This window comes from Pocillopora damicornis, chromosome 11 (genome assembly GCF_964200805.1).
Source record: "Pocillopora damicornis chromosome 11, jaPocDami1.2, whole genome shotgun sequence".
In the NCBI taxonomy this organism is placed as follows: Eukaryota; Metazoa; Cnidaria; class Anthozoa; order Scleractinia; family Pocilloporidae; genus Pocillopora; species Pocillopora damicornis.
The window spans coordinates 20,524,272-20,542,720 of NC_142680.1; the positions used below are offsets into that span (position 1 = coordinate 20,524,272).

The 18,449-nt window shown below is 38.3% G+C and overlaps 2 protein-coding genes across 4 annotated transcripts; both read right to left on the bottom strand.

Annotated features, from left to right (window-relative positions):
* Window positions 1–45: 45 nt before the first annotated feature.
* On the bottom strand, window positions 46–7,703 carry LOC149038116 (hsp70/Hsp90 co-chaperone CNS1 homolog). Its single transcript, XM_089186434.1, has 4 exons — window positions 7,673–7,703; window positions 5,088–5,249; window positions 4,749–4,826; window positions 46–380 (listed from the first exon to the last, which is right to left on the bottom strand). The coding sequence occupies exons 1-4, from the start codon at window positions 7,701–7,703 to the stop codon at window positions 283–285; spliced, it is 369 nt and encodes a 122-aa protein (XP_089042560.1). The 3' UTR covers window positions 46–282.
* A 6,688-nt stretch (window positions 7,704–14,391) lies between these two features.
* On the bottom strand, window positions 14,392–18,303 carry LOC113672284 (uncharacterized). Of its 3 annotated transcripts, XM_089187153.1 has the most exons (4): window positions 18,033–18,303; window positions 17,721–17,878; window positions 17,495–17,551; window positions 14,392–17,015 (listed from the first exon to the last, which is right to left on the bottom strand). In XM_089187153.1, exons 2-4 carry the CDS (start codon window positions 17,853–17,855, stop codon window positions 14,883–14,885), a joined length of 2,325 nt encoding a protein of 774 aa, XP_089043279.1. In that variant the 5' UTR covers window positions 17,856–17,878; window positions 18,033–18,303; the 3' UTR covers window positions 14,392–14,882. The 3 variants fall into 3 exon arrangements, with proteins under 3 accessions (XP_089043279.1, XP_089043278.1, XP_089043280.1); XM_089187152.1 differs by having other exon boundaries at window positions 17,721–18,303; XM_089187154.1 differs by lacking the exon at window positions 17,495–17,551 and having other exon boundaries at window positions 17,721–18,303.
* Window positions 18,304–18,449: the final 146 nt, after the last annotated feature.

Consider the following 18,449-nt stretch of genomic DNA (forward strand, 5'->3'; position numbering starts at 1 on the left):
TTGTATGGTTGACTGTAAGGATAATTACAAATTTGGTCTGGGAAATTAAAGGGTTATTTAAACTAATGTACCAGTTATTGGCATGGGTAGTAGAACTAAGTCAAATTGGCTAAAAGGAGTAATTTCATTAATAAGTCATGAGGTAATAACTTCTCCTATGTTTTTAATCACACACACTTAAAGTATATGAGCTGACAAGTTCCCATCATAATTAATACCCTTCTTTGTATTTTCTCCCTTGAAAGTATATGAGCTGGAAACTTTTTTCCATTATACCCGCGGTTAAAAATGAAAGATTCCTTCAAAGGATACAGCTAGTCCCTTATCACACCAAGTGATTGCTTCTTCAAATCTCTTCAATTCAACACAAGCAGTGGCTCCTGTAGTCAACAACACAAAGAAGCATACTCTTACTGTAGCTCAATTCTGAGAAAAGAACCCAAAACTACTGAAATCATTCCAGACCAGAAGAAAAAAAATACAAAACAAAGCAATACAAAAAACTAAACGGAAAAGAATAAACAGCTCCTATTAGGTTTCAGTTTGATTTATTTAGCTAAAACTTCTAAGAACACTTAAATTAGGATCAACAACTCCCACAAAAACACTAAAAGTAAGGTAAGTCCTGATCCTTCTTTTAAAAACAGCTAGATAGTGACTTAAGAGCGTGTCCACGAGAGCACCGGCTAGTCGTGCTACATGCCATCTCATCGATTTCAATGAAACTTTGTCAGTTTAAAGGGTCTACCCCAAAACTCAAAAAAACAGACTGGTTTCTGTTTTGGTTTTTTCTGGGTGGAGATAGACCACCCCCCGGTTTTTCTTGGTTTTCACCGAGGAAATCGCTTCAAATAGGTAAAATGTATGAAGCTCTCACTGCGATGGTATTTAACCGATTACTTTGAAGATTTGCACACATATTTTTACATCCTTAGTTAATGGCCGCCGCGAGTATCAGCCAGTTTGATCGACGGCTTGTCAATCAACAGAGGCAAATATACGATGGTTTTTTTAGACTTTTCGATTCATCGAAATATTTGACAACTTTGAGGTCAAATATCTCCTGTTGCCAGAAAGCTACAACACTAATCTTAATTACCCTTTATAACCCATCATTTCATCTCTGAAAATCATCAAAAAAATCTTTGGGCACTACCGTATTTTTGTCTTGGATACCTTTGAAAATCTGCGACTGTGACAAGTTTCTCTCAACTCTACCTGTCACCTGTCACGCGGCTTGACTCTGACCGACGAAAATTATCAAGGTGAACTCCATGAAATTCTAGTCCAATTTTTTCAACAAGGAGTTGGTAAGTTCATTTTTCTTAGTAAATTTAAGTGGGGGTCAATTTTTTGTGACAGCCGATCAAAGATAGACATCTTTGAAACGTCTCTAAAACTCTTTTTAAAAAGAGCGTACACTTCCGGTAATATTTTCCTCCTTCTCGCAACAGCGCAACAGACATTGTTAATCCTATGTAGTGTAGGTGTATCAGTTGTATTACGTCTTCATAGTGATGCCATATAAGAAATCGAGTGTCGAAAAAGCCCTCAATTCAATCTAACACTCGAATTGAGAAAGTCAAGATGGTGCAGTTGTCTTGTTCATTTGCAACTAACTGTAGGACCAAATGTTACTTTTCTCGCGCTGACCAGGGACGGCAACAGCTCATACCTCTAAATTCGTGGGTATACAGCTTAAAAAAAAAAATTGAGAGACGTCGATATATCCCAAATATGCGTTTCGTCCGAGATGGAGCTTATTCTAGCGCGTACTGGCTTATGAGCTTATTTGGAGATTACGAAGGCCGCGATTTCACGATGTAGCTCAAATATCGTGCACAACTTGGTGTGAGATTCAGACCTTCGGGTTCGTAAATGCCAGTATCCTCCTCATAAAAATCGGAGACATAAAGTAAGAGAGAGATGAATCTGCAGATGGCAGAAGAAATCAAAGCTGGTGGCGAGTCTTTCTGGTGGCGGCAAGGTGACTGTAAACCTAAATAGAAAGCGTACTGTTGCTGCTATCTTAGAGTCGGCAATGAATAAGGAAGAAGGGCAAGAAGAGCACTTATCTGAACATCAGTTTTCCTAACTGGTGATTTGTGACTGAGACAAACTTTATATCATATGATTGCTAGGGATAGGCAGGTACTGTAGAGGCGCTCACATAGATAGAGGTGGGCGATCCAACTGGCACAGTTTGAAGCACCTCAGGTTCTCGCTAGGCTCGTCACATTAGAAACCTTCAGGAAACTAGTCGTAGAAGCGGGTGGTTATCAGCATCGTGCACAGATTTTTGAGCGCGGGTCATCGCGAGAGCTATACCCAATCCGTCATAGACGGAACAAGAAAGCGAGATATTCTTGCTAATAGAAGGGTGTATCAAGATGTTTCAGTCATTGGCTGCCATCCAAATGTACCCTGACAAAGACAAACACAGTGAAGCCGACAAAAACATTCCGCCTAGGATAAGATCAAGAGGAAATGGACTAAGACCGGCTTGCCATTCTATAGGGGACGGCTACGTTCGAGGTCGGACCTCAGGTAAAAATTCTGACGAACAATCCCTAACTAGCCAAGTGGACTTTGGATGGGCTCTTTGGAAAACACAAAAAACAGCCACCTTTTCTCAGAAAGTAGGGAATTATCTCCTAGACGTGTGCTGGGCAAGGGAGGAAACTCGTAAGGCAACCGCCTCTAATGTGATCTCCCAAATATCGAGAGAGTTTAAGAGACGACACCAGCCAGAAATGTTGTCTAAGACTGACCCGTTGATACAGCAGCAAATCGCTCGATACTTCAGCCGGTTATCTGCCGTAACAAAAATTAGTTTATTGATGAGGTCCCCCTCTGTAAATATGAATGAGGACGGAGAGGCCGATGCCAATGATCTAGCTTCAGAATTCGAAACTGACCGAACAAGGCAGAAGATAAGGAGGGACCTTGCAAAATTTAGACGAAGACTGCAGGAGAGGGTACAGCTGCTATTAAGCTAAAAAAAAAAGGACATTCGCATATCACTTTTCTTTCATATTTATTGTGTTTGCTCACGAAAACAACTGGCTATGTCTTGGGATTTCATCAAGGGAAATTTGCAGGAAGGCTACTCGTCAAATTACTGTTGGCCCATTCTTATTTTAAAATTTTACAAGTCACGCAACTAAACGCCGGCAACACTCGATCTAAAGAGATGTAGATTTGTATGTGGTAATAGAATACTTGAAAAAATATGCAGATATTTTGCGATCGAAGCAGGCAAATAATCATAGAGATCTGCAGATTATTCTGAAATTGTTATCTAGCAGATAGCATGAACAACGCGCTTGAATAATTCCTACGGAGAGTCTTTCGGTCACACAACAGATGTTAGCATAGCGGAGTTCTGTATGTAAATGTTCGATGGCGGTAAGTGACAACGTCAACACTATTTTAATTTTATTTTCGGGATAGAAGCACAGTTTTTAGTCCAATAGAACAATTTATATTTGCTCTCGAGCGAGAGCGCAGAATTTCTCGTCTGTGAAAGCCGAAGTTGTAGCACACTGGAACATGTAATAATATCAGCCAACACGCAGCATGTGACTTTAAAATCTCCTAAAATGAGAGACTAATGAAAATAGAAAATAATGAATGTTTTGTGCCGTACAAAAGCCATATCTGCTGATTTTAGCAAATCTTCAAAGTAATAAACGACCGAGGAAAGAAACGCTACGATTTTCCCATTGATTTTTCGTAGTGTATCTCGAAAGTTTTTCTCGAAAGTTTTTCACAATTTTCACCTTTCTTGATCAATCATCTTGTATAAAGAGCTAAAAAATGTAGGTTTATTTTGTCAAGTGACCGCCTAGAGCCAAAATTGCGTGACAGGTGTAGTTGAGAGAAACTTGTCACAGTCGCAGATTTTAAAAGGCATCCAAGACAAAAATACGGTAGTGCCCAAAGATTTTTTTGATGATTTTCAGAGATGAAATGATGGGTTATAAAGGGTAATTAAGATTAGTGTTGTAGCTTTCTGGCAACGGGAGATATTTGACCTCAAAGTTGTAAAATATTTAGATGAAACGAAAAGTCTAAAAACACAGTCGTATATTTGCCTCTGTTGATTGACAAGCCGTCCATCAAACTGACTGATACTCGCAGCAGACATTAACTAAGGATGTAAAAATATGTGTGCAAATCCTCAAAGCTATCAGTTAAATACCATCGCAATGAGAGCTTCATTACATTTTACCTATTTGAAGCGATTTCCTTGGTGAAAACCAAGAAAAATTGGGGGGTGGTCTATCTCCCCCCGGAAAAAAAAAACCAAATCAGAAACCAGTTTGTCGTTTTGAGTTTTGGGGTAGACCCTTTAAAGTGCCAAAGTTTCAAAGTGAGATGGCATGTAGCACGACTGCCCGGTGCTCTCGTGGACACGCTCTTAACATATCTGACACCAGTGACTCATTGAACTTAAGGAACTAAAATATTCATGCTGAAATTTTTCTTTGCATTCCGCATTGAGTTCTTCATCCCGTTCAAAATAATATTCTCATCATGATTAACGGAAGTAATAGCGTAGCAGTCAAGAGCTGGATTCAAATGTACATCAGGGTGGTCTCGACCTCTTAATTAAAGTCCATTGAGACAAGATTGAACTCTATTTAACCTCACGTAACCTTAGAGTGTTGAGTTCTTTTTATTATTATAATTGTTATTATTATTATTATTATTATTATTATTATAGTACAGCTAACACATCTAACCTCTCACAATTGCCTTAAGGAAAGTTGGATCTAACTCAATGGCTGCTTCTGCATCCCTAAGTGAATCCTGGTGATTTCCTGTTATTGAAATAAATATCTCTGATTAGCCATACATGTTACAAACCAACTACCATTACTATAATTTTGAGAAAAACTTGTGATGCTCGTTGATATCTGGGGTAAGAGGTTACTTCTTTGTATATTTGAGAGGCCAAGATAAGATGTAAATTTTTCCGGGCATGCATTCAAAATTATCACCTTTTTCAGAAAACTACTACTGACAACTCAATAGCTTCAAAATAGAAAAAAAAATGCCTATTAAAGCTCTCATCATCTTACCAACTTTAGAATGTGCAATAGCCCTGTTGTTGTGCAGTTTGGCCTTCAGTTCTTTCTCATTGCAGTTCATTTTAATTCCTTTGGTGTAAAAATGAATAGCATTGATGAAATCTCCTTTCTTGAAGGCCTCATTACCCTCATTTCTATAAACATCAGCTGTGGCTGCAAAGAAAAAATAAAATAATCCGAAAAAAAAATTAAAAATAGGTGTCAAAGTCTGTGGTCGTAGTTAATAATTATTAGTGTATAATCAGAGCTGCCAAGATCTGGATCTCAATAGTTATGATGATGCCAATGATGTAGGTGACATCATGGGTAAGAATAACAATGAGAATTAAGCATCACTCAACTTGAGGCAAACCCCTGGGCATTTAAATTTTTGGAGATAGGTTTCCTAAAATTCCCATTCCCTGGGCAAAATTAATAAAACATTCAAATGCCCCACACAATTTTATGTAAAAGGCGAAATAATTAGCAATTTGACTTTCAACTAGTCGATCAAGCTTTAAAAACAAATTGACCAAGCTTTAAAACCTAGACCTTGAAGCCTTATTTCTTCTAAGCCATTTGTTAGTGAAAGTACACTATCTACCTTAGACACCTCCATATTCAATGATAATTAACACTTGTACTCTACTGGAAATTAGATGTGACAGTTTTTATTGAAATTCCTTAACGCCAGTCAGGCAGGGTTAAACCCCTCCCCCCCCCCCTCTTTGGCTTGGATGAAGATCAAATGCCTGTGGGTTGCTCGAGGAGAAGGGAGGGAATGTTGAAGGTTTCAAAGTGATTGTGTTTCATTAAAATAGCAAGATGATGGTGATGATGATGGTGATGATGATGATGGTACCTATGATGCAAACTTACACAATGGATGTTATATGATGATCAAATAGTCTTAACTTATTATAACTTTGTGTTATTGCTTTGAACTGTTAGAAAAGAAAATAGCAAAAGTTTCTGTGTCATAGATCTTCTCAATGAACAGCATATTGTAATCATAGAAGAGAGTCATGATTGGCCAAATATCCTTTAAAGTGTTCATACACTGTATATATCCTTTTCCACATCTGCTTACATTCTTGAAACTGATCCTGATCGAATAGAAATTGTTCTGACAATTACTGAAGCCAAAGTTGAACCTAGCTCACCTCGTAAAGTGTCCTCGTCAAAATTTGGTGCATTTTCTTTGTCAGGTAAGTCTTCATTTTCACATGGAACTTTAATTGAACTTCTTCCTGTAGCCATAGCAACTGTAAGAAGACTGATGCTTCGTTCAAAGTTGTTCTTTTATGTAATCCTAGCCTGAAAAAAAGGTGATTGAAAATGAAAAATAAACATCAGCTCATTATATTACCCAGTTGCAAAATAAATATTTTTTTCCCTTCTGAGAATGGGAGGGATACATAGACACAAAATCAGAAGCCAATTAAGAGCTAATGTCAACATGCATCAGACAAACGGCGGCAAGTCACCCAAATTCGTTTTCTTTCCTACTTTCATATTTTGTAGCCCAATATGTCCTAATAATTGTGGTGTAGTATTTTTGTGAAAATACATTTTAGTTTTTGAGAAATGATGTTTTTCGTTGGACCGCTCAAATATGCAAATTTTCACTCTGAATATTACCCGAGTTGTGTGACCTAATGTAACGAATTTACTTGACCTCCGGTATTTCTGTCGGCATAATCCTTTGTTTTATCAACTAAACTTAATCCCCTGACTTTATTGAGGATGGCAAAGAAATATATTTTTTTTTGGTAAATATTTTTGTCCGACATACTTTTTCTATGTCGAAAAATAGCATCAAAACAAAGACAGTTTTAACAATGACCAATATGACAAAATCTACTGAACTTCTAGCTTTTAAAAGACAAAAGGATGGTTATAAAGTTATTGTAAAAATTTTCTTGTGCAATTGTGTTGTTCTATTGTGAGACGAACTCAAAGTCCGGCAAAATTTACTTGCTAGCGACTATGAAATATACATGGTGCGCCCACTTGTCGCCACTTTTTATTGGCATATCGAGGCATAAATCACTACAATTTGTAAACAAATCTAACACAATACTCTTATCTAGTTTATTTATGATTTTATAAGACCAATAACTGTTTCGGTCATTATATTACGCTTGGGTATTACTTTTTGCCGGGAGCTCAGGTTTTACGTTGTGTTTTCCCCTATCCCAGCTATATTAGAAGCTAGTCACGCAATAATTGATACCAACTCAAATGAATATTTATCCTGTATGAAGATTTTTGTGTATGTTGAATTGACAATATTACAGTATGTTACTTTTGTGGTCACTAATCGTTGTTTCAGTGGCAGCGTAGCAGTTCAAAGCGGGTTATTGCTTCCACGCGATGAAATTTATAGTGTTCTGGCAGGAAAAAAAGCATGATGCTCTGGGAATAAAAATTCTTTGGAGCCTTTTACATGATATCGTAATGAGTTTTGTTCAAGAACGAGTTCATCCCGGTTGTCGCATACCAGAGTAAAATTATTCGAAACGAATCATTTGTGAATGAGTTTATAGAGGTTTTCATTCCAGAACGAAACATTTATTCTGGAAGACCTTTTGTACCTGTGTAAAGTAAACGCGGTACGACACTCATATCTGTATGAATCCTCTTTAGGAGCGAGGGAAGCATAGAAAAAGGACGTAAATACTTGTTTTTACTACTTGTTTTCATCATCTAAATAATCTTGCATGTAAACGCGGCATGAAATTCATTTCATTCCGGAATGAAACCCATTTTGGAATAATGTAAAAGGTACCTTATTGACGGACCATTAGATTTTTGATGCGGGAAAGGGGGGGGGGGGGAGGGGGTCTTTTGCCAATTGCACGATTTGTCTTCCTACAACTTATCCTGTGATAAAAGAATTTGGATATATAAGTATTACTCGCGTTGTTGTTGTTTTTTTACATTACCGAGCGAATTTCAAGTGATAATTTCAGGAAGTAAGAAGCAACAACAAAAGGATTCTTATCAAAGCGAGGTGCCATTTTCAGTCATACCTGGTCGGACACCTTGAAAACAAAGGATGACACGCAAGCAGTTTACTGCAAATTTGACTAGAAGTGCACAGATCGAGTTCCAGATGCACTTGAAAAGTCTGTTTAACAAATACAGACGTACAGTTATTTTAATCCCTACCAAATTATGTCAAGACGAACAAAACAAAAAAAAGTACAGCCGTCCTGCCTCAAAGCAGGACAGATTTTGTCAGCATAAAAATCTGACAGATCAGTGCCTAAAGTTTTTATAGGTAAATAACCATTTTACGTGAATTTAACGAGGTATGAGACTGACAGCTCGTAGTTGGCAAATCGCATCTTTTGTTTTTAGGTGCTGACAGGGTTGGTGGGGGAGGTGGGGGAGGAGGCGATCAGAAATGGGTGAGGATGCTTGTCGTACCTTTCAGGGGTCAAAATCAGTGATCTGGTACCTTTTATGGTGTCTCCAACTTTAGTGGACTGCCAGAGACCTAGCTGGTACCTTTTAAGATGTTTTTCGCTCAATAAGATACCTGAAATAAGCATTTAATAAGCACTAGGACGATTTTAATGATCTGACTTGAGCCTCTAGAGCACATCGATAAAGAAGTTCTTATTTTTGGGATTTTTCAATTTTTTTGAGTTTAAATTGATACTTTATAGGGGTAGATATCTGTTGTTGCCACTCCCACACGGATAAGACTCAGGTACCTTTTACAATTTTATGGGGGTCGTTTTCGAAATTCCGGCGCGTATCCTCGCCCTCTTATATATAGGGGTTCCCGGGGGGGTGCTGATACGTGCAGCACACTTGAACTTTAGCAAAGGCAAATTTTGATGTGATTTTCGGTCAAGAGAAAAAAGTTTTGTCAGCGTCTTGTAGCTACTGCGGAAGGGCCCTTTACCACTGTGTACTTAATTACGCGTCCCGCCAGATTGCGGGAAGCCTACAAAGTGCTCAGACATTAGTATAGAAAACTCCGCCTCTGTCTGGATTTTTGAAAATTTCAAGATTTACAAAAGACAGTCCTAATTGACTGAGATAAATTGGGCAAAAAATCATCATCTGTACGTTGCAAGTTCGTATAATTCGCAGTAAATTTTCCAATTTAAGCAATTGGAAAGAAGAAGCCTGAAAAAAATCAGGGCTTCAACGGGATTCGAACCCGTGACCTCCGCGATACCGGTGCGATGCTCTATCAACTGAGCTATGAAGCCACACATTGGGAGCGAGGTCAATTTATTGAGTTCATATCTTCCCGTGCAGTGACCTCGCTCCCAATGTGTGGCTTTATAGCTCAGTTGGTAGAGCATCGCACCGGTATCGCGGAGGTCACGGGTTCGAATCCCGTTGAAGCCCTGATTTTTTTTCAGGCTTCTTCTTTCCAATTGCTTAAATTGGAAAATTTACTGCGATGATCATATTTCACTTTCATCTACAACCGCAGTACAAATATGAATTATTTCATATAAACTTCACTTCGTATAATTCGTAACAGAAGCAATTGAAATTATTTAAACCAGAGGCTGTAGTAGGTAGTTAGGTAAAGTCTGTATTTAAGCAGTGGCCCATCCAGGCCCTGAGCTTATAATCCTGGATTCCTCACATGAAGCGACTAGGTATTACTACTCCTCCCTGGACATGATAACAGTCCACCCCATGGTTACCCCCCCCCCCTCTTCCCTCCTGTCATTTCATCAGGTTCCCCTGACTAATGTCTGGTACCCATTTATACTCCTGGGTGGAGAGGGGTACTATGAGAGTAAATTATTTTGCACAAAAACACATGACCTGGCCAGGTTACATATGCAGATCTCTTGACCCTGACTCCACCTCACTATTCATAAGGCCACCATGTCTCCTCAAGAGGGGAGAGTTTATGGTGAATTCTTTTTCATAAGAAACAACTTTTGCAAAACCAAAGTAAAATTCTCTTAGCTGATTTTTAAATAGGGATTACTGGTCAAAACTTACAAAATGTGTAAGTTTTTTATTCAATTTCCTCCAGTTGAACCGACATCCATATGTGTGCAGCTGGCTGTTAGTTCAACTGGACACTTTTGACAGGAAAAACAATGAAATATATACACTAATGCATGCTGATGTATGTTGATATGGATTTCAATTTGGTACAGGTGCTGATGTTTGTGGTTTACCAGTGTATGTATATTAAACTAATTGTTTTTGCAATCATTTCATGTTTACTCTGTTTTGTGCTCGGAATTGATTTGTCTTTGATGCTAACTTTAATTATCCTGATAATCCAGACTAGTTGTTTTTCAAATATCATAAAATCCTTGCTGGCTGTCTTCACGTACAAAAAATTTCAAGAAATGTAGAGGCACAAGGAAATCAATTGTTCTGGAATTCAAAATAGCCTTAGATACATGTACAGTGTAGATCACATTTTCGAAAGCCAGTACTAACTTCTTACTAACCATTCCAGCACGAGTCTTTACTAGGGAATATTGGCCCAAGGTTACGGCAGTATAGAAATGTCATAGTGCAAATATTTCTCAGTACAGCTCACGAAAGCAAGGTGATACTCATGCATTAATGTCACTTGCACTAAACTAGTTTATTGGGAATTTTCTGGCTTCCAAGTAAAAACATAGGCATGCGTAGCATGCAAGAGCTATTTTTTGACCGGGTGGGATGAGATGGGACACTTTGTGTACCTAATGTTTTTATTTTTGTAACAGAAAAAGAGCATAACTTTATAAAAGATCGAAAATGTTGCATTACTTCACCAAAAGAGAACGAGAGAAAGAAGGTAATTTAGCTTAACTCATACAGGTATCTTGCGGTCTATTTTCTCTATTGTCTAAATACTTCTAAGCAAAAATAAAATGGATCGGTGCCACGCTTACTGTTTTCTCCTTCGCAGTAGTTGTTTGGTCTCGTCACACAACGCCATCTATTCCCCGACGGAGAGAGAGCGCATAGCGTGATGAGACCAAATAATAGTTGCGAAAGAGACCACGCTTACTGCCGTTCCTCTACCAGAGAGAAAATCAAAATTATTTGTCTACAGTTAGATGCCTGAAAAATATAATTCCATGTCATTCTACTACGAAAATCAAACTGAAACTCTGTTGTATCTCCAATAGACTCTAACCAAAGATAGATTGCGATCTCGACCAATGAAGATACATTTCAGAAGACAAAAGGATAATATTTGAGAGAGGACTCCTTGATTGGTTGTTGCCTATCTGGCCTTTTCCCACTGTGTGTGAAATACTTTTTAAAATGCAGGTTGTTTACAAGGAATAAACACGCGATTGGATTAAGTTCAAGGTAGTTAGAAGCCGAGTTTATTCGTAGAAAAAGTCAAAACACGGAAGAAGTGCGTTAAAAGTTCACTTTCGGTAGCAGTTAGTGTGAATTTTTTCCAGTGGGGTTGGACATTGCGATTAGAATACGTGATTAAATGCAGATTGTTTACAAGGAAATGACACGCGATGAAGCGAAGTTTAATTTGGCAAAATGGAATTTAATTGGCGAAATAAAATTTGTAATCAGTAGACTAGGTCAGGGAAGCAAAATAAAAAGAAATATACATATCCCAAAAATCTGCACACCCCCTCCCCTACTGCCTCCTTCTTCTTGCTTTTCTGATGGTAATTTCGTTTCTAAGTATTAATTCACTCTATTTGAGACAACAAGGTAGTTTTCCATTACCAGAAATGCGAGGTATCGATCATACTTGACCTCTCCTGGCCTTGGCCAAGAAACAATTATAAAGAAATGTGTGGGACAAAAAATAAATGTTCAAAATCTTCAAGGATCTTTCATTTTCTAGTCAAGATCTTCAGGGGTCTTTTATTTTCTTTCCAAGATCTTTACGGATCTTCAAAATTTTCCTGCGAAGATCGCTCAGGATCTATTTCTTTCTGTCATTCCAAACTAAACTTATAGATAAATATTCGCCACCCAGAATGCCTTCAATGAAAATCACCAACGGGTAGCACTCATGATTTTATGTGGAACGAGCAAATGCAATTAGGCAATCTCATTCAAATTTTCGCTTAATTTCCGACTCGAGTTATGACGAACAAGAACGAGAAGCATGTGGTTCACTCGTTAATTTATGTAGGACAAAAAAAAAAAGAGCAAAGAAGACGATCATTTATTCCAAAATCTATGTGTGAGCTGCATTTCAGCTTATTTTCATTTTCTACAGGTGTGCTGATAAATATTCAGTTACGCTGTGTTCTTAATATAACCTACATTTTTTCAAAAGAAGTCAAATGATGTGTTAAAGAATTCGTATTTTGATTTGTCGCCTTAAATTTTTCTCTGACTGAAAATACCTGCCAAGTTTTGTATCATTTAATAAGCAAGGAACGTTTTACATCTTCTCCTCGAAACGTGTGTTTGTGACAACTGCTTCCTCTTTCAATTTCTATAATGCGAACAGGATGTAACACGTAGACGGTAGTTTATAATCAAAATAAAAAGGAAAAAAGCTTCAGATTATCTCGTAACACTCAGTTGTCTCGGTTCTCACTAAATATTCTTCTTAAAAAAATAGAGTAAGCAGGGACACAGCACTTTAGATCGATAACATTTTCATAACTTGCTCTTGTCTGCGATCATATGGTCTAGTGTGTTGTTGCCGGCTCACTTTGCTGAAAGACCTATATGAAACCAAGACCCCACGCCTCATACCGGATTGTCTATATTTTACGATGTAATAGGTTTTTCTTTGTTGATACAAACTGGCAATGTTATTGATGGAACACTGCGAGTGGGTGAGACAAAAATCCACCTGGTCTAATTAATTATTTCAGAGCTTACCTTAAAACGACGTTTCGTCAGCGATGGAGCGTTGAATTCGTCCTTAAGAACCTGTTAAATTTGTAAAATTTTGCAAGACCGAAGATATTTTGATGAGTTCTTCAGAAGGTGACTTATAACACGAACGGTGTCGAGAGGGTACTCTTTTCCTAGTGGTCTCACGACGTAGGAATATTTGATTTTATTCCTCTTAAATTTAGCTCGCGATAACCTAGAAGCAACGCTTCGAGCTGGGGATGGCGAGCGTTAAAAACTTCTCGCTGCCACCAAAAGGATGCAAATGACTCACTTTTTGTTTCACGACCATAATGATGTTTTTACCATTGCGTGACATTCTCAGGAAAACCAAAAGTGGATGACACATTGTGAACTTTCCCGAGGAAATGAGCCATAAATAGTTAATAATACACGGGCGCGCGTAGATGCGAATTTGGTAGATGGAATACAATTCAAGCGCGTGAAAAATGGCCTAATGTTCACGTAGTGCAATGATTGGGTATATTCTAATGGACTTTGGACGTTGTTTTTATGGTACGTGATGGAACGTGAGTTGTTAGGCGTGTTCGTTGCGCGTAAAGGAGCCGTAAAAACACGTTTGACTTAAAAATAATACAAAAAATGAAATGCGAAACTTTCATGTCCCGATAAATCTCGACCTTAATCAACGAGGCTCTCGCGAAGACCACAAACCATCACACTTATCAAATGAGCCCAAGATTTCTGGTTAATGTTATTCTTTGTGCACAGCCCCCTGATCCATGACATCATCTATAAGAACATAGGTAAACGTAGCATGGGCGGGTTGAGATGGGACACTTTGTGTACCTAATGTTTTCATTTTTGTAACAGAAAAAGAGCATGACCTTCAAACGGAGGAAAATATCGGGTTACTTCACCTTGTCTGAACTCACACCACAGGCAGCCCAAACTCCAGCTGCGAGATGATCATCTTGCGAAATAAGATTCATGGTGATTTTTTCGGATTTTCTTTATCTGGCGGTGGCATACCTGAATATTTTTATGAGTTGTCCCGTATTTTGACTTTCCCCACAGGCTCGTCAAATTCAAACAAGGAGTGAAAGTACAAGGCAATACTACAAACCAATGAATAGTCTAGTAGGTTATTTATGATCCAACTGCTGTTTATTCGCCATGTCTTTCTGCTCATTTCTCATAAGGCGGGAAAAAGTGGATAGAGAAGCGCAGCGTGCGTAGCCGACCGGTTAAACAGGTTTCTTTACAGTACAAAATAACCAACTGTATACATGTGGTATATACATATATTCGCATTATGTGAACTCTACCTTGTGCAGTTGGATTATAAAACCAAATTATCTCGTTGTACCCCTCATCGACGCGGCACCACAATTTCCTTAGAAACTAAACCCAGTTATTCATACGTTGTTGCACGCCGGGCTGGCGCGTGCCGTGAAGTGGCACTTTGTCGCCCGCTGTTGTTTGAGATTGTACAGCGGAAATGCGAATAAAAGTACAAAGCAGTTTTCAAAATGGCGGCTGAAAATAGCATTTTGAATGCTATTGTGGCTCTTCGTCCTTTACGTGATGAAGTCGATAATTTCTTTTTGTTTGAAGAAGAAGTAAAAACAGCTCTCACTTCAATTTTTGAAAAAAACCGTGTGGGCCAAAGCTCTTTGAAACGAGCTAAAATGTCACAAATTCCAGCGACAGCACTCCTGGAAGGAGAAGTGAAGATGTGGCTTAAGATGCTCCATAGGCGCCTCAGTCCAAGAATGAAGGCCCGAAGCGCTTGGACTGTAGAGTTTAAAAGGGCGATGTCCTCGGAAATATTTTCCTTAATTTTACAGATGGTTAAAAAGGCCCGTTCCGCTTATGGTGTTGTGCACAACGAAGAAAAACACACAGATATAATCTACTATAACAGAGAGAACAGACTGATTCGAGATTTTGCCCAGTTATCTGAGCTAAGCAGAGACTCAGTCCGAGAATTCCTTATTAAGCAGAGTAAAGGATTTAAAGGATTACACTTTGCTCAATAAATTTCATGATTGGGTCTCCACAGACACAGCACTTAGCATCCTCAGGACATGCCTTTAACAGACCACAATAGCAATAAGATGGATCATTGAATACCCTCTCTGGGATGTAGGCTACATTTTTGCATGCAGCTTCTGGCTGCTGAAAACCTTGCTGAGGTAGCCAAATCAGCATCACATATTCATGTCTAAATATTTCAACCCATCTGTTTTTATATGTTGTATTTTCACCTAATTTTTTAAGAAAAATATGCTTCGCTTCTCGTCCTTCCATGGTTACCAACCCCAACCCCTGGCCATACTTTTCAAGCACTTGACGACAATGAGCCGCGACAATGTGAGCTAATGTCCAGACAGTAGGATTTACAGAACTTGGCAACAACAATGAATTTACTTTAAAATACTCATGACAGGCAATAGAAAGCTGATCAATGTGGTCTGATGTTATCTCAAATCTACTAAAGAGAGAAACACAGTCCCTTAGCCTCACAGCTAAATAAGCTAAAGCAAGAACTGTTTGACGTTCTTTACTGGAGTCTTTTTCACACCTTAGCCACTTGATTAGTCTCATGAAGTTATGACAAAAACAGCGGGAATCTTTTCCAGTAAATCTATAATGCAAATCAGCTCCAGACCCTTGAGTTTCATTAAACCATTGTTTGGTCTTGTTTGCAAGGCGCCTGGCTTTTACTTCTGTTTGTAAAGCTGTAATTACTTGTGCAAAAGGGCTATCAGCTGGAACCTCTGAAAACTTTTTACAATCAGCTGGCAGCTTAGATTTTCTTATAGCTTCTGTCAAAACTGCTTTAAAGAAGTACTGCCAAGCATTGTTCTTTAGATGAAGGGGTTCCACATGAGCTTTGTCAATATAAGAACCTAAGAGAGGCAAAAATTCCTGTCTACTACTTTGCTTGGCAATGTAATCAGTAATTTTAGATCTCTTTGTCTTTTCAGAAATTTTTTCTAGTGCTACTCTTTTCTTAAATGCTTCAACCTTGTTGACAACATTTACTCTTTGCTTGTAACTCCATGGCTTCCACTTGTTTGAACTTTCAGTTCCAAATGTACCCTTGACATCCCTACAATCAGCTAATGAAACATTAGCAAAGGGTGAGAAATACTTAGCACTAATAGTTAATTCACCTGCCAACATGGCAAGCATCTTCATGTCATTTGGCAATTCCTCCAGCTTAAACCTATATTTCATGCCTTCAAATTCATATTCAGCTCTTTCTAACTCTGCAATTTGAGGTAATAATGACCTCACATATTTCTTTGTAACAGGAGAGCTTTCATCACAGTTGGTACCAAAAATTAGAAAGTTATCATAACTTGATGCCACCCTTCTTCCAACATTGAGGAAACTGACTAAGAAAGAACACGCGCTCTCATTTTTGCCAAATGGGCATCCGTCGCCACCAAGAGCAATTTGAAAAGTGCCTGTTGATTCTGCAAAGCCTTTCAGACTTTCTTTTCTGTTCTGAGAAAGATAAAATTTGGCAAGCATTGGGAGGTATTGTCTCAAGTCTCTATATGCACCATTGACTTGGTTTTCAGTTTCTAAGCCCTCTAGATAGTCTGGGTCAATTTCATGAACAGTCCCAATGTCAATCTTTTTTAACTGTTCTACAAGGTTACTATAAGTTAGAAGCTTTGGAACCTTACAGCCTTTACAAATTGAAATACTTGTTCTTTTCCCTGGTTTGCCTTCATTTGATTTCATTGAAAGCACCAGTCTTACACTTTTGTACTTTCGTTTCCCCATTACACCACTTGCATAATATGTTGCAATACTTCGAACAATGTTGTCATCTGACTTTTCAAATTCTAACACACTCTTCTTATACTCTTTACAAACTATTCTATTGGTCAACTGCTTGTTCTCTGTCACATATTTTGTTAACTTATTTAACTGGCATCTCTTTTGCAGAGTGTCAAACATTCCCTCGAAACAGGCTGAGGAATGTTCATTTGAGCTCCCATGAATTTTGGCAGCAGCTTCAATGGTTTCATGCCTCCTTTTTCTTGCGGTCCTTGGTGCCAGTGTTGATTTTCCATTGACAAGTGCAGTAGGGCTTCTTGTTCGTGCCTGAGATACCTGTCCCTGTGACTAAAATATTGCTAAATTAGACACTGGGTAGTAACACAATTATTTAAATTAGATGTGGTTGGATGATAACAAAATAGATATTTAGCCAAATCTTACATTCAATATGTTGATGTTTACAATTTAGAGACACTGTCATTTATGACAGTCTTTACTGACCAAATGAACACAGGCACTCGCTCAGGTTTCTTGCATAGGTACCGGCATAGAAGCCTGACCATGGCTGTCATTCTGGCACTGGCTCTGTGTTAAGTGGTTAGTTCACCGAAATTGAACTTGCAAAATATTTTTTTTTATTTTTACAAAATTGAATATTTTTCTGTTCACATTATTAATAAAATTTGGCATAAAATTAAACCTCATCCAACCACTAATCAATGCAAACCTACAGACTTAGTTGGAGGTTGCGCCCAGCAGTTTTTTGCTGCATACTTACTGGTACTGGTAAAACAACCACAATAAAGAATCAAGAGTATACTCACAGGAATATTTTCTAATTCATTTGTTATGTCTTTGAAGTGTTCCCTGACTGTGGCCAACTGAAAGCAATTATTATAAAATTGAATTTCTTTACCTTGTCAAAATTGAAATTCAAGCCTCCCTACACATGGAACTCCACCACTTTCCTATAATCCTTTGTTACAATATTCTCTGATATTGAAAATAAAAATCTTCCCAAAACATTAATACTGGACAAATTTATCTCACCTTTTCTTGGGCTCGCTGGACTTTTTTGTACTCTGCCGATAGCTTGCGATTTTCATCAACAGCTTTCTCCCTTGCAACCTTGCGATCTTTCATGAATTGAGCCAAGTTAAAGCGCGTGTTCTTTGTGTGCGGCATCCTAGAAATTAACTCATAAAAAACTAAGGAAAGAAGGCAAAATTAGGAAAACAAAAATCATAGAGCTTTTGTCAAGGCTTTGAAGTTTCGGTTCGTAGCACAAATTCTCGGATAAGTAGAGAAACTTAAAAAACTATCCTAGCCAAAAATACGATAGAAACGACAAATAAACCTTACCTTTTCTTTTACTATTTTCTCTACTGTCTCTTGCTAAGCGAACATCGAAGAAACCATGGCATATTTAGTATCAAAATGACGGGAAAACTGTGTACTTTCAGCACATTTGAGTTTTGGCGCCTTCGGACTAACTCCAGGACCGCTCTGAGGCAGTTTTCAACAGGCGTTAAATTCAGTTCCAGGCTTCTCTAAAAACCACACGGTCACAAACGCCATATTTGTGGACACTGATTGTTCCGCTTCAGAGCGCTCACCAGCCCGGCGTGTTGATTACAATGCCTGCCGCCGGTGCGAGGCCAAAAGCAACCAAAATATACTTAATAGACTGCGCTTGGAGTAGAAATCTCCCAAAAACTCAGCATACTTCGTATACACATACCTTAACATTACTAAAATACTTCTCGAGCGCTTCACATG

Bases quoted from the DNA above. Each gene is read 5' to 3' on its own strand.
- LOC113672284 (XM_089187153.1), bottom strand. From the start codon at position 17,855: ATGCCGCACACAAAGAACACGCGCTTTAACTTGGCTCAATTCATGAAA. The intron at 17,552-17,720 runs GTGAGATAAATT...AATTGCTTTCAG, and splicing joins TCCAGCGAGCCCAAGAAAAG to TTGGCCACAGTCAGGGAACA. The intron at 17,016-17,494 runs GTGAGTATACTC...GCAATATTTTAG, and splicing joins ATGAATTAGAAAATATTCCT to TCACAGGGACAGGTATCTCA.
- LOC149038116 (XM_089186434.1), bottom strand. From the start codon at position 7,703: ATGAGTGTCGTACCGCGTTTACTTTACACAG. The intron at 5,250-7,672 runs GTACAAAAGGTC...TTTTCTTTGCAG, and splicing joins ACCGCGTTTACTTTACACAG to CCACAGCTGATGTTTATAGA. The intron at 4,827-5,087 runs GTAAGATGATGA...TTTCAATAACAG, and splicing joins TATTGCACATTCTAAAGTTG to GAAATCACCAGGATTCACTT.